The sequence below is a fragment of the Glycine max genome, chromosome 2 (genome assembly GCF_000004515.6).
Source record: "Glycine max cultivar Williams 82 chromosome 2, Glycine_max_v4.0, whole genome shotgun sequence".
Lineage (NCBI taxonomy): Eukaryota > Viridiplantae > Streptophyta > Magnoliopsida > Fabales > Fabaceae > Glycine > Glycine max.
In genome coordinates this window covers 33,186,096-33,201,252 of record NC_016089.4, presented here as the reverse complement: position 1 = coordinate 33,201,252, position 15,157 = coordinate 33,186,096, and the positions used below count along the sequence as shown (strand labels likewise).

Here is a 15,157-nt window from a genome sequence, read left to right as displayed (position 1 = left end):
GCTTGTTTTCTTGTTGTGTGGATGTGGATAGAAAAAGTTGTATTGGGAATGAAATTTATTTTTGTGATATTTTCTTTTTAAGGATTGATTTTTAATTTTTTTGTTAAAAAAATAACGATGAAAAATCGCACTAAAGTAATGTAGATAGAATATTTATTCATAGGAAGTAAAAATAAAAAATAGACCATATGATCTAATTGGTCCTTTATCTTATTATTTGGTTTAATTTAATTTTTATTTTTTAAAAAAGTTATTTTGATCATTTATGTTTTACGAAATAATCAAGATGGACCTTTTGTCCATGTAAACTTAACCCAGAAATGAAATAAAGGTATTAGCAGTTAAAAGTCGTCACAACGTGTAAGTTTTTTTGTCTTCATCTATCTTGTTTCTTCTTCCTCCTTCCTCCTCCTCCATTATCTTCGCCATCTTCTCCAACTCAACAACATTCAATAAAAATTTGAAGACCTCATCTTTAATGAGAGAAAGAGGAAACAAAGAAAAGGTGCAAAATGAATTGAATTGGGAAAACAAAAAAAACGAAAAAAGTAGAGAACCTAATCGAGATCGAAGAGTAGATTGGTAGCACCTGGAAGTAAAAAATAGACGGACACTCCAAGAGGAATCACCCTCCATGGATGGCTTTTGTTTGTTTAGGCTCTGATTATGATTTTGAATAGGTTTTGGTTGAGGAACAGAAAGGACAGTGACAAGTGTGCATAGGCTAAACAGGTTTCGCACGACGATGACAACAACATCTCCATGGAGATGTGACGGTGATGACTTCTACACTTTAAGGCATCCTCAACATTCCCCAACGCATCACTAGCCCATATCAAACACTCATCCTTCTTTGTATTTTCCACACTATTTTAAATTGCGGCATTGCCAATGTACCATCTCAAGCTGTGGCGATCTCGCATCGTGCTCTGTTAGAACAACATCGCCATCCCTCCTCCATTCCAAAGGTTTTTCTACTTGGTTCTCAATTTTGGATTTCTATCATCGATTAACACTTTGGTGATGTTGATAATGAGGTTAGGCGCAACTCCAAGGGTTTCCATGAGTCAAAATGTAGTGCGTTCTAAAAGGAATAAAGCACAAGGGAGCAAATCAAGATGATGGTTGGTTTAGAGAAGGTCATGATGACCTTGCAAATCAAACATCAAACAAGAGGGAGGACAAGGAAAAAGAAGAGGAGGAAGATGAAGGGAAAAAAACTTATATTTTGTTGCGGTTTTTAGTCGTCAATATCTTTATTTCATTAATGATGTTAAGTTTGTACTGATGGTAGTGAAGTGTCAAAAATACCACAAGAAGGGTGCTTGAATTGTGTTTTCACAAAATTTTAACTCCTTTTCAAAAGTGAAAAGGTTATTGATATAAGTTCATAATGAAATAGTTCAGAATCCAGAATTGTTTGGGTTCAGAACATAAAAGCAAGTACCTCTAGAAAAAGGTTTTTAAACAGTTTAGAGCTCTATTTAAAAAAAAAAGGGTGTTTGTTTATAAAGACTTTGATAAAAGAGTTTAGTTTTGGAGGTATTTGTGAAAGGTTTCTTGTCTTAAAGATATACAAAAACTAGTTAACAGATTAATAAACAAAAAATTAGTGCATGAAGGGAAAAGAGTAATGCACAGTGATTTTTATATTGGTTTATCCTAACCTTGGGACTACGTCCAATCCTCACCCTTCAAGATGAGATTTCATTAACATAACTTAGGATAAACCAACAACACCACTGGATTTTAACCTTTCCAGCCCTGCTGGACTTTCAACAACAAAGAGGTTTATGTGTTTGGATTGCACAGATACAGATCTTCACTTCACAAAGGGTTTCCACTCAAGAAATTACAGTCTCTTATATCTATCTTAGATCTATTATAGATTACAAGCTTTTTACAGAAATGGGTCACTCTCAACAGAGATGGTTGAAACAAAAATGTAGATTTCTCACACAGGGATTTAGCACGAGTTGCTCTCACTAGAATGCTTCAGCTTGTCTTCATGATGCTCTTGAATAACCTATTAAAGCTACAAAAAGATCATTCATGTGGAGCTCACAAAGCTGACAAGCTTTTGGAGCAAGTAGATAGACTTAACAGTTATCATGAAATGACAACTAGCAGGATCATTTTGAGGTTCCCATTCTAAGTAACTTTCTAATGAGCATTCTGAAGTAACATCAGAATGGTAATTCTAATGATAGTTGAGAAAGGATCCATACTTGAAGTAGATTATTTTGATGAAGACAAATTGATATGTCTTTCTGATGTGGGACAACTTCATCAAAAACACATCTTAACAACATAAACCATTATTAAGTATATTGCTTCATAAGTTTAAGCAAAGGTACAATTATTGGTGTATTAGTATTCTATCCAAGGTTAGGCTATGTAAAGTTTTTAGTCTTTTATTCACTTCTCAAGGACAATTTCAACTTGATTTCATCTTTTAATGTAGTTGGCATTCACTTTTGGATGTACCCTCAATGTAAAGTGAAATGTTGTCAATTTCAATCTTTTGATGTGCTCTCTGTATATGTGGCATCATATGGAAGACAGGATGTTATCCTTGAGATGCATTATGAGCCATTATGAACTCCACTCTAAAGTTTAGTCTTCAGAGTTAGGTTTTTCATCATTCTGATATTTAATTTGATATAACTTCATTCTGATATTGGATGCTCTCTATGTAGCCTTTAATAAGTCTTCTCTGAGTAAGCCATGGTTGTTCAGTTCTTTGCCAAAAACAAGTACTCCTAGGGAAGCATTCTTCATTATGCATATAGGCTTCAAGGAATCTTCTGAGCATCATTTTGAGTGCTTCAAAATGAACTAACATGTTTGTTTCTTAATAGATTTAACACTAAAACACTTGAGCCGAATGTTAGTCATTACATAAACCCATCATCCTTACAATTTGCATTGTTAATGGTTTTTCATAATTAAAAGCAGGGATGTGGATTCAACAATATCCCCATTTTTTTATGATGACAAACCCTTAGGAGAAATTTTAAAGGGTGACATTACCTTTCTAAGTTTTTCAAGTTTTAACTCCCTCTGGGAGTGTGCATCAATATTGTTTCATATTAATTAGAGGGAAACTGCCCCTCTATACATGCATTTTTAACTCAAGTTAACATATTCTTCAAAGCACAACATAATGCAGAGATAGAAACAGAAGAGATAGAAAGGAATAACCATTAATCAAGATCAGTTTCATTAAATAAATAGGATCATACAAAAGATATCAACAAAAAAATTATAAATAAGCATATGATCATAATCCTACAAAAAATTATCTCCTTCCTACACCAATCTCTCTTAATCTTCTCCCCCTTAGTCATTAAGCAAAAAAGGAAGGAACAAAAGGTAAAAATCAATCATGCTTGTTAGGAGAGGAGTTTTTTGAAGATGAACAAGATGAAGCCATGGTAGTAGCTCTTGGTGGTGGGGGGGGGGGGGGGGGGGGCTGATGTTGCATAGGAGCAACTTCAGGGATTAAGGCAGGTCTGACCTTGTCAGATATCCACTCTTCAAGATGAAGGAACCTTTCAATGAAATCATTTATAGTCCTCTGAAGTTGATCAAAGTTGGATAACAATAACTTTTGGTGAGAATGAATCTTCCTGACTTGCTTCTCCAAAGAGTTCAGCCTATTCTCTACTGAACTTGAAGGAGGTTCAACAATAGGTGGATGAAAGGGAATGTGAACAATTGGTACCTTCTCTTGAACCTTTGAAGGTGTTGTAGTAGTTGACTCATAAGGAAATTGAGGGAAGGGAATGGAAAAGGTTAAGGCTAAAAGGGAGAAAGGCCACAAGCAATTTTGATAGAAGTGTGAAAGATAGGAGAGTTGATGAGATTCAACATATTTTTAGTATTAAATAAAGAATCCTTCACAGACCCAAAGAGGTTCTCTCACCAACTGCAACCTCTGGTACATACTAAATAGTTTTAGCAGCAACTTCAACCTTTTTTGCCTTCTTAGAAGGCTCTTCTTGCTTGTCTTCTCTCTTCTCAATGCTTTCTTTCTCCACTCTGGAATCAGCCGTCCTCAGCTTGGCCAACACATTAGTAATGATCTATGTATTGCAATTCTCATGTACAGGTTTAGAACCCACAATGTTCTAAGCTTCAGCAGCCTCTACGTCCTCAAAAGGGTGGATGTCTTCATTCTGAACTCCAGCTTTCTAAGCTCTTGAGTTTTGACCTTCGGCTTCTTCATTTTGAGTAGATTGACTACTTTCATCAGCTATTGTCACCTCATTTCAAGGCTCATAATGGTTTTCCTCACCCTTCTCTTCCTTAGAAAGATCCTCCTTATATTCTTTTTCCATTTTCTGAGGGGGCACTTCCTTGTATTTCTCATTATGAGCATCCTTATAATGGTCTTCATAAGGCTTATGCTCCTAAATTTTCTGAGCATCCATAGAACTCACTTTTCTTCCGTAGAAGACTTCTCAATATGTTTAGAGATCACTTTCTCTGAGATAAATATTTCAACAAAAGGATAGGAAACTTCCTTCTCTTTTGCCTTCCTTTCTGAGGTTTCCTTTACCTCCTCAAACTTGGACTGAAGGCTTCTACTAGCCCTAACCTTTAAACTTTTCCTACTTTTGATAAGATAAGTGAGAATGGTTGGGGATTTCTTGGCAGGCACATTGCCCTTCTTTTCTTTCTTTTATTTCTTCTCCTTCTTTTTTTACTTCTTCTCATCCTTGTTTTGAGCATCCTCCTCATCAGAACAAGTGTTTTCCTTCTTCATTTAAGGTTAGGGGTTCTACTTCAAAGCTGTAAAAATTTTCTCTCCCCAAGTCAGCACCTCATCATCCCTTGCTTCATCATCTAGAGGTACACCAAAACACCTAAAGATTAAGGTCATCAGCATCCCATAGGGCAAACTGGAGGTTGACTTAATGGGCCTAGTTTCCTTAATCATGCGATTGATGATTAGATGGGGTAGGCTAAGTGGAATATTCCTCCAAAGGCAGTTAACGAACAGAAGATCATGGTCATTTTCCCCTTGATAGGAACCAGCTTTGGGCAACATAAAATGTATGTTAATCTAGTGGGCAATCCTTCCAAAGGATATTAGAGACTTGGATTTCAAGTCTTCATCCTTATTCTTGAAGAACTTCTTCATAATTTTGTTCTTTCTGAGGCCTATGATATCACACCAGTCATCACAGAGCCTAGAACTAACAACAAGAACTCATAAAAGATCTACTAGGAACTGTTCTAAGATCAGAATCTCAATCCTCTTCAAGGTAAAATTGTTGTTATCCATCATAGCAGCTGCAAAAAAGGCTCTCACCAACCTTGGATAGACAGGTTCATGTACTTCGAAGAACCTTGTCCACTTTTGCTTCTTCACAAAGCACATAATGTCTCAGCCACATTCTTTGATCTCCAAAAGATCAATTTACCTCTCATTGACCACTTTCTTGTTGACCTAACTGTTGTCAAACTTCTCCTTCACTTTCCTATCACTAAATAAGGCAAGGACTTGTATTCTGACCTCTTTCTCTTCTTTATATACTTTTTTGCCTTCACAGTGCTTTTCTTCCTTGGTGACCCATTAACAACACCCTTGGAACGAAGGGGTGTGACAGTCATAGTAGCTTCTAATCAGACCCTGAGGACACTTCTATAGCCTTGCCTTTTTCCCTTATCTTGGTGAGTTATAAGAGAGTGAATTAGAATTTTCACTATTTGAGGTAGAGAAGTGAGAGAGATTCTTTACACCCATGGTTTTAGTTTTGGCCATTTATGAGGGTTTAAAACAAACACGAGAAGCATAAGAGAAAGTAGAAAGGTTGGAGTGTTGGATCAAGCCTAGAATCTAGAAAGGGGTTTGAATAGATTCTTTCAAAATCTTTACCAAATGATTCTTAATATTGATTAAAAACATTCCTTTAAATCAATCAAAGTTTCTTCAAAAAAATCTTTATAAAACAATAACTTTTATGATGACCCTTTGAAATCGATTTCATTCTCAAGATGATTACAATACTCAAAGTTATAGAGAATAAGAGAATCACACAAGAGTTTGTATTGGTTCAGTCGAATCCAAACTTACATCTAGTTTGTTTTAAGTCCTCTTAGAACATCAACTATATAGAAAACACTAGTACAAACACTATGCACACACAATTGTCTAATAGAAAAAAAAAAATCTTTCTCTTGAACCCTACAAAGATCCAGAATTGAAAGCCTATCAATTCTCCAACATTCCTAGTAACTCTAACTAAGAACAACACTCTTAAAATATTAAAATCTTTGATCTTCAATATTTTTTCACAAGTTGATCAATTCATAATAGTAAAATGAGTGGTTCTTTGATCAACTTCAATCTTTTGACTTATTGCAGTCAAGGATTTGACATTAATTTAGGATTTAATAAAATTGAACCAGTCCTTAGTCAAAGGTTTGGTGAGAATGTCAATAAGCTGGAGCTTGATTTCAATGAATTTCAGCTCAATATGTCTTTTATGAGCATGATCCCTGGTGAAGTGATGTTTGATGTCAATGTGCTTAAACCTTGAATGTTGAATATGATTCTTTAACAGATTTATAGTACTCGTATTGTCACACCATATTGCTTGATCCAAATGATTTGAAAACAACAAACAACTTTTAAGACATACTTTATAACACCCTAGTTTTTCTTTTTATATTTATAAATATTTTTATTATTATTAAATATTCTATTTTTTTATTTTTTTTCATTAAATAAAAAATTTGGGAATATGTTTTGGGTTTAGAGGTGAGAAAATGGACTTTTAGAAAATAAAAAGATTTTACAAGTTGATGGTCTCTTAAGTCACATGTTGGACCTTAGGCTCCGTAAGCCCAACTTGGCTCTAAAAGCTGCCAAGTTCTTTAAAAACTAGTTTTGTCTCACGATTTTGCTCTCTTTGGGAATCTTGGCTCAAGTTTTTAGAAATCTCACTGGAAATTTAACCAAGGTGTTGTATTGCTATTCTGCAACCAATAACCATATGATGAAGAATTAATATCTTGTTCCTTACTTCTAATAGAGACTTTACAAATTGAACAAAATTCAGTATAACTTCATCCCTTTAATCAACTGTGATGACCAATAGCTATAATGAATAGGGCTTTCAGCCAGCTTCTATATTATTCTGCCTGCATCTTCGGAAGAATATATGTGACATTACATCAATGGTAATGATTTGTTTCTTCATCACTTTAGCAGCAACAGCATTGATGAGTTATGCAGCTTCAGCACACCAGCAGTCACTGGTTAACTCAAAAAGCATTCGCAAGTTACTGCTTCACAGTGAGAGTCTACCTTGTTTTCTTGTTTGTAATTTTTGGATTCTTGCACATTCGGATACTTGCGGGGGTGACCTCTACTAGTTCATCTTCTTGGATGTATTCAATGCAGTCATCCAGACTATAGTCCAATGGCGTATCAAGAATCACTGCAAAAGGGAATAAAGTAAATTAAAACTTTCTTGACTATTAGAATACTACTATTATACACGAGTGAATGTGAAGTTGCATACTAATAATAAATATCATACTAGTAAATTATATAAACACAATTCAGGCTTACATAATGTTAGCAACCTAGGATACATACCAATCATACTCTGAAAAGCTTATTCAACAGCTTGGTATAATTACAATTTACATTACTGTAATTATGTGTTGGACCTTGGAATGTGCTTACCAAGGATTCGGTTCCTTGGATTCAGATGATAAAGTAATAATTTGTTGAGTTTTTTTATTATTTCAAGCAAATAATTTGCAAGAAACGTAAAAGAAATGGCATTTCCAAATAAAAGAACAAAAAAATAACACACATCTGATAGTTGTTACTAGTCACATCAGAATTCTATGTAAGATCTTTCTGAAAGAAGTTAAGAAATAGTAGCAAGCAAAATTGTACCAAGCTGAAAGAAGTTAAGACATAGTAGCAGGCCAAATTGTAGCAAGCAGCATTATTCCTCCAATAGTATAAAACAATGTTAAAATAAAATTAATTGAAAGAGTAAATCATTTGAAGTCAAACTTAACACCGGCTTAAGGAACTAGAAATAGCATAAAATCATCTTATTTGAATGTGTATTTCATATACAATAACAAGGTAATTGCACTAGAGCTGCTTGTCACTCACCTGTTTGTTCCTTGTTGGAACGTACGTTGGTTGCAGCTTTCTTCTTGCAAACATTCAAGGACAAGTCCCCAGGTCGCTGATGGATGCCAACAATTTGACCTTTATAAACATCCACTCCAGGACCAATAAACATCTGTCCCCTCTCCTGTGAACTAGAGATTGCATAAGAAGTACTTGTTCCATCCTCAAAAGCAACCTGAAATTCCCTAACTATCATTAATGAATGGAGGAAACAATGGCATTGTTGAGTACTATGCTAATGTTTATAATGCAGACATTACCAATGAGCCTTGATCCCGAGTACTAATGTCACCAGCCCATGGCCCATAGCTATCAAAGACAGTGTTGAGAATAGCTGTCCCTCGGGAGGCAGTTAAAATTGAGTTCCGCAAACCAAGAAGGCCACGGGTTGGGATCTTATATTTGAGTAGTGTAGTTCCTTCCGATCTGATAGAAATAAATGTGGTCAATATCAGATCAAATGCTACATTAGTCTAGACAATGCAGATCTTCTGAACTGTAGGATAAAATGCACTGTAGAGTTTAGAGAGTGTGATATACCAACTGATAATAATGGTTTAAGAAATTACAGTTTAGATTTTGATATAATACAAGCATGTGAATTACAACCCGACAGAGATAAGTATGTGCATTGGATATAACATTGGCATGGCAACATTTCTTCAAAAATTAGGATACAGGCAAACGAGAATACTATACAGAGCCAAAATAAATAAATAAATAAAACAATCCACATGGGACATCATAAGCAAAAAACAATAGTATGGATTTGGGGCATTCTGTGATTGAGAAAGAAAAGTGGAGAAAGAGTTTTTATTTTCAATCAGAGTCATTGTAAATAAAATACAAGACTAGCATTTATCAAATTTTATTTGTCAACCATGATTATCATTCAAAAGCAAAACAAGATTACCTCATAGCGAAATCTGAATAAATGTGAATCTTTTATCAATTATTATAGTCATGTAATAAATATATTATCAATATGTCTTTTACGTGAATTTATATTATTAATCCAAAACAATACAAGATACAACTCCCAATTTACTATAGATAAAAACTCCTTGCCATGACATATGATGATGATTCTCTTAGAAATTTTACTTAACTTCAATGCTTTGTTTTCAAACAGTATGACATTGGTGGTAAAATATATCACGTTCAAAATAGAAGCAAAGAAAGTAATTTACACACCCAACTCCTTGCATATCAAACATCTGTCCTCGTCTCTTGCCGAGAAGTTCAACAACAGCTCCCATGTGCTCTTCTGGTACCTCCACAGTAGCAATCTGCAACAATTCCTCTTATTAAAATATGTAATAAATGAGAAAAGAAATTTATTCTTTGTTTGGATGATAAAAAAACAGGAAGAATAAAAAAAGAAAAAGAGATCTTTGTACAGGAAAATATCAAAATAATGAATAAAGATATCTTGTATGACATCATCTTTGTATAACCAATAATGATGATTTTGCACGTAGAAGGTACTTAAAAGCTACTTTTTTTTAATAAAGTAAATATTGAAAAAGAAAACTTATTAAAAGGCTATCACATTTTCAGGATCATTCATATGCTTTTCCTAAAACACATGAGATTTTGATGCTTCGCTTACATAATAGATTAGCATAGGAATATTTATTATGTCAGACCGGTCTTCATGTAACAGGACAGCATAAAACAAACCAATTAAGCTAGTTTTTTTGTCTCAAATAAGCATGTCATTTCTACAGGAAAAATAACTAGATTTCAAGGTCTGTCAAATAAGACTCTAGTTGTCATGTGTTGTCAAATCAACTTTTTATTTTTTGCTTTTAAAAAGCAACAAAACATTGATTGAGAAATTACCTCATACGGCTCCAACAGTTGTTCATTCACCTTCTTGTTGATAACTTTGGGAGGCCCAACCATGAATTCATATCCTTCTCTTCGCCTGCAGATGCAATATTATTTGAAGAATATGAAGAGTAATTAATGAGAAATGGAACATTCATAATACTGACATATTTTCTATGAGTATGGTGATATGCAAAGTTCCTCGCCCACTGACAACAAATGTATCAGCTGTTTCACCATCTTCGACTTTCATAGCCAGATTCCGCTCAAGTTCACGATAAAGCCTGTCCCTTAAATTCCTACTAGTAACATACTTTCCCTGAAAAGTTACAAATACATTTTAGCTGGTCTCTGACCTAGCTGAGAAAACACAACTTACACTGTTACCAAGAAAGCTGAACCTAAGAGCAATTGTTGTGCCTAACAGAAAGCATCAGGATATTCACACAGTAAAAGATAATAGAGAACTTTTTTATGGCAATAAAGCATTAATCTATTGATATACCTCACGGCCAACAAAAGGTGAAGTGTTTATGGAGAAAGACATTTTCACTGTCGGTTCTTCCACCTTGATGGAAGGTAGTGGCTTCCCAGATACTTTATCAGCAATAGTCTCCCCAATCTGAGTACAGATTTGTAAAGGTTAATAAGGTTATTGTAATACAAGATTATGAACTTTATCCAAAACCCTCAATCTTTACCTGAATATCAGTAATTCCACAAACTGCACATATATCACCTGCCTCCACCTTATCTGCAGGGACCCTATTGAATTTGTCATACACATAAAGCTCACTAACTCTTCCATATCTACATGAATCATCTGAAGTACATACCTGGACAAAATCAATCAATAAGTGGTGTGCAGATAGAAACTGGATCAGAATATAGAATGAATTGAGATTTTATTGATCAAACCCTAATTCCCAATCACTGATCCAATGAAGTACATACCTGACAAAATCAATCAATATCATTCCATGCCCCTAACACACTCATCTCTTTCTATTTTTTCTATTGTTGTCATAACTAACTAATTATTACAGTAAGTATTATGTTTCTCAGAGGCTATGATCCCCTGTTACTCACCTAACTCTCCTTACATAGACCTATTTAATTGAAGTCTCTTACTATCATAAGCAGATTAAAATTATCTACTCCCTGGACTTCGAAACAAAATGGTTATACGAAATTGAAATGAAGTCCTCAATAATGTTTACTCAACCCCCCACAAAAACTAAAAAAAACTGAGTTAGAGAAGTGAGTCTGAGACTTAAAATGTAGTTATAAAGTTAATAAACTTCACTTATTATGCAAAAATATTTATCCCTGACAATATAAACTCAATGTAAGTAAAAAGTAATGTGTTAGTATGGAGGAATTTACAAAAATGAAGAACAAAAGTAAAGGAAAAGGAACTCACTCGGACATCCATGCCTTTTTCTAAGACTCCAGCTTGCACGCGCCCAATTGCTATACGCCCTTTATGTTCATCATACTCAATATTTGTAACCTAGTTGGCAAATAAGCATATGGAAAGATTGCAAATTAAATCTTGTATACACATATTTATGAATCTTCCTCACACAAATTTGGTCACTGTCATGGTTAACATTAAGATTCATCTAGTATTTTGAAATTTTTTATGCTGTCACAAATGATAATGGACTGCAAAGTAGATCCTACAAACTTCATAAATGACCATGTTAGATACGGAAATGACATCATCCCCGGATTGTCATTTCGTATTTTCTCACAAAATAAACCGGTCATGATCATCATTTGCATCTTTTATTTCTGTTTCCCCAGAGGTGGTAAATTAATACGTATAAAAATATGCTAAAAATTATTAAAAAAAAAAACAAATCAATAGAAAAATTAAATAAAAAAGAAGCAATATAATTAGCAACTACTGACAAGCATTTGAAGGGCACCATCTTTGTCAATATGTGGTCCAGGGATGCATCTAATGATGGATTCAAACAATGGGCCAAGGTCTTCTGCCAGATTTTCAGGAGTCAACCCTGCATGCCCTTTTATACCACTTGCATATATTACTTGAAAGTCACACTGCAAGCAGAAAAAACATTGCAAAGCTATGAAACTTACAGAGTATTATCTTTCATAATACTGAAACAATTCTAATCTTTCAAACACCAATGATATGTTTGAATTTACCAGCAGACGGCATTCAAAATCTAATAGTTTTCTTTATAACTTTCCCACAGATCATTGGGAAAGAAATCATAGAGTTCTGACTACTGACAAACTTCCAAGCTCCAACCCAAATTGTAAACAACACAGAAAACTACAACTGTCTTAAGTTATATGATCACTGACATACCTGTTCATCTGTTGCATTTAGTTCAATGAAGAGTTCAAAAGTAGAGTTGACGACATATTCTGGGCGAGCAGAAGGCCTATCTATTTTATTCACAACCACGACAACTGAGTGACCAAACTCTAAAGCCTTCTTCAAGACAAATCTTGTCTGTGGCATTGGCCCTTCAACAGAATCTACCTACATAAAACAAAAAGCAGCTTGGTAAACCCTACATATTACAAGAAGCCACATTCCAGGGAAGAAAATGAAGTATTTATAAATGAGAAAAAGTATGAAAAAAAATTTAATAGAGGAAAACAAACTATCATTGTTATAGATAAATATCCCTCAAAGAATAAGGATACATTTGTACAGTCTGAGTAGTAAGAATAAAATGGTGACAAATTTAAAATTCCTTTTAAATTGAAAACCAATAATGACGATATGTAGGGATCAAGATAAGAAAGAAGAGAACAAAATTAATCATTTAGAATATATGTAGCCGACCTCACCTAGTGGGATAAGGCTTTGTTGTTGTTGTATTTAGAATACAAGTTAAATGAGTTTCTTCTTCAAATACAGCAGTTTTTTCATAGCCTATTTGTTCTTATTCTTGAAACTAGTTTGTAAAAGAGACCCGTGATAAGGAAGTGTTGAAGACACTAACTACCACCCCCTCCCCCTTTTCCCTTGGTCAAAAATACCCAACAGAATAGGGAAAAGTGCAGGAGAATTGCATGAATGAAAACCATCTTTTCTTAGCTAAGAAATGTAACAAGCAGCCAGCTTTGAGTAGTTACCAATAGTCAATATCAGTCATCACGGTCAATTCAATGGTGCAAAAAGATGCATGATGATCATAAAAAAATGGGAAAAGAGAAGGAATACCACTAGAAGGATCCCTTCCACCATATTTAAGATGCGCTCCACTTCACCACCAAAATCAGAGTGACCCGGAGTATCTATTATATTAATCTTCGCATCTTTATAAGTAACAGATGTATTTTTACTCAGTATTGTAATTCCTCTTTCGCGCTCCAAATCATTCGAGTCCATTATCCTTTCCTGAACAAATTGATTATCACGAAATACCTGCACAAAATTCAACACACATATCATATCCATCCACTCCACTCTTTTCTACAAGAACAAACCAAATGACTTTGCTATGGAAACTAGGGTTAAACCAGTCAACAGATGTTATCAAGTCTCTAAAAAATAACTTATCCTTCACATTCACAACAATTGTATAGAAATAAGTGCTTGTTTGATTTATGAGAAAAATCAACTCCACACACTGACACACGTTCAAAATTTGTACCTAATATTAATTTGGACATGCATTCCAGTGGCATTTAAAAGTTCAAAATCAACTATATCAGAATCAATTCTACCAAACTCAAAAATAAATAGACACTAAATGATAGGCATGGAATAGTGCTCCGAGAGAAGGGTGTGCAGGAAGTAGGAAGCAGCTATGCAAGGCCCAAGAGAATAACGAAGCCGCCCAAGCATTTGAGAGACTACGTATGAAGGAAATTTCGAATGCCGTTAGAGGTAGCCCACCTGGCAGTGAGGGAATGGCTAGCACTTAGTAGGAATATGCTTGGTAGAATAATTCTGTTATAGGAGTAGTGGGTATCTGTTGATCCTTGTCATGTGTGTGTCTCTAGCATCTCAAATGCTCTAATGAAGGCTATATATTGAGCAATGATTGTATGAAAAAGCAGAAAGAATACAAGTTCCTTTTCCATTTCTTCCTTTCTTGTGCTCAGGAGGTTACCTAGCCCTCGAAGCTAGGCTTTTCTCTTCCCTCTTCTTTTCCGTTCCTAACACTAAATCACTTTCTACAACACCACATCAACATTTCTATTAAATATTGGATGTCAAGTGGCTCAAATTGCAAAATTGAAGTCATGGGACCGAATTTGAGGAAGAAAAAAAAAGGAGTACTAAATACACAAAATGACAATAATAAGGAGACGAAAAGAACAGATAACCCAAAACTCTATTTACTTCAATTCAACTCATATTCCATGCAATGAATAATACCTTAGTTTGTTTGAGCATGGCATCAACGAGAGTGGTTTTCCCATGGTCAACGTGAGCAACAATGGCTATGTTTCTCACGTCCCCTCTTCTCAGCAATTGCCTCTTCTTCTCTAAATACACGCAAATGAAAAATAAAAAAGGTAATCAGATTAAATGACACTCCATAGACAACAATACAAACAAAAACAACAAAAAAATCCTGAAAAGCCGAAACTTGTATGCAAAATGGTACACAATGTCAAAAAATACGAAAACAAGCAACAAGTAGAAAAGAAGGGTTGTGAATTAGTTACCTGTTTTGGGCTCTGTGGCTTCAGAAACAGAACACTTGATGGGCCTGCAAGAGAACCGTTTAGCGACGGTTAAAGAAGAAGAAGAAGATAAGGGGAGGCCAAGTAGTTGGTTAGAGAAGAAGGGTTGAAAAGATGAAGTCTTTGGAAGAGTGGTATTGTTGGGTAAGAGAGGGGTGTGGATAATATTAGTAGTGAGTGCTGCCATCTTCTCCATTGCTCCCTCACTCTCTTGGTTGGTTGGTTACTCAGAAGAGAAAGAGGGAGGAAGTGATGGGGAAAGAAAATGGGTATGAGGCTGTTAATAAATAGGTTTTGTTACTGTTATTGTTATTGTAAGTGTCGTGGAAAGGAAAATAGAATTTTAGTGGCACAGGAATGGATACTGATCACTCTTCTGTGGGGAAATGGCTATAGTGTTTGGCTCTCAATGCCTCTACGGACTACTTTTCTCCTCATCATCCAATCAACGTGTCTTTCCTCCCT

The 15,157-nt window shown here is 34.8% G+C and overlaps 1 protein-coding gene across 1 annotated transcript; it reads right to left on the bottom strand.

The window, feature by feature from the left end:
• Window positions 1-6,958: 6,958 nt before the first annotated feature.
• On the bottom strand, window positions 6,959-15,157 carry LOC100785222 (putative elongation factor TypA-like SVR3, chloroplastic). The gene is made up of 14 exons (XM_003519020.4): window positions 14,675-15,157; window positions 14,382-14,491; window positions 13,218-13,421; window positions 12,351-12,527; window positions 11,924-12,076; window positions 11,430-11,519; window positions 10,708-10,842; window positions 10,512-10,628; window positions 10,174-10,325; window positions 10,019-10,103; window positions 9,368-9,462; window positions 8,434-8,599; window positions 8,153-8,348; window positions 6,959-7,454 (listed from the first exon to the last, which is right to left on the bottom strand). Exons 1-14 carry the CDS (start codon window positions 14,886-14,888, stop codon window positions 7,318-7,320), a joined length of 2,031 nt encoding a protein of 676 aa, XP_003519068.1. The 5' UTR covers window positions 14,889-15,157; the 3' UTR covers window positions 6,959-7,317.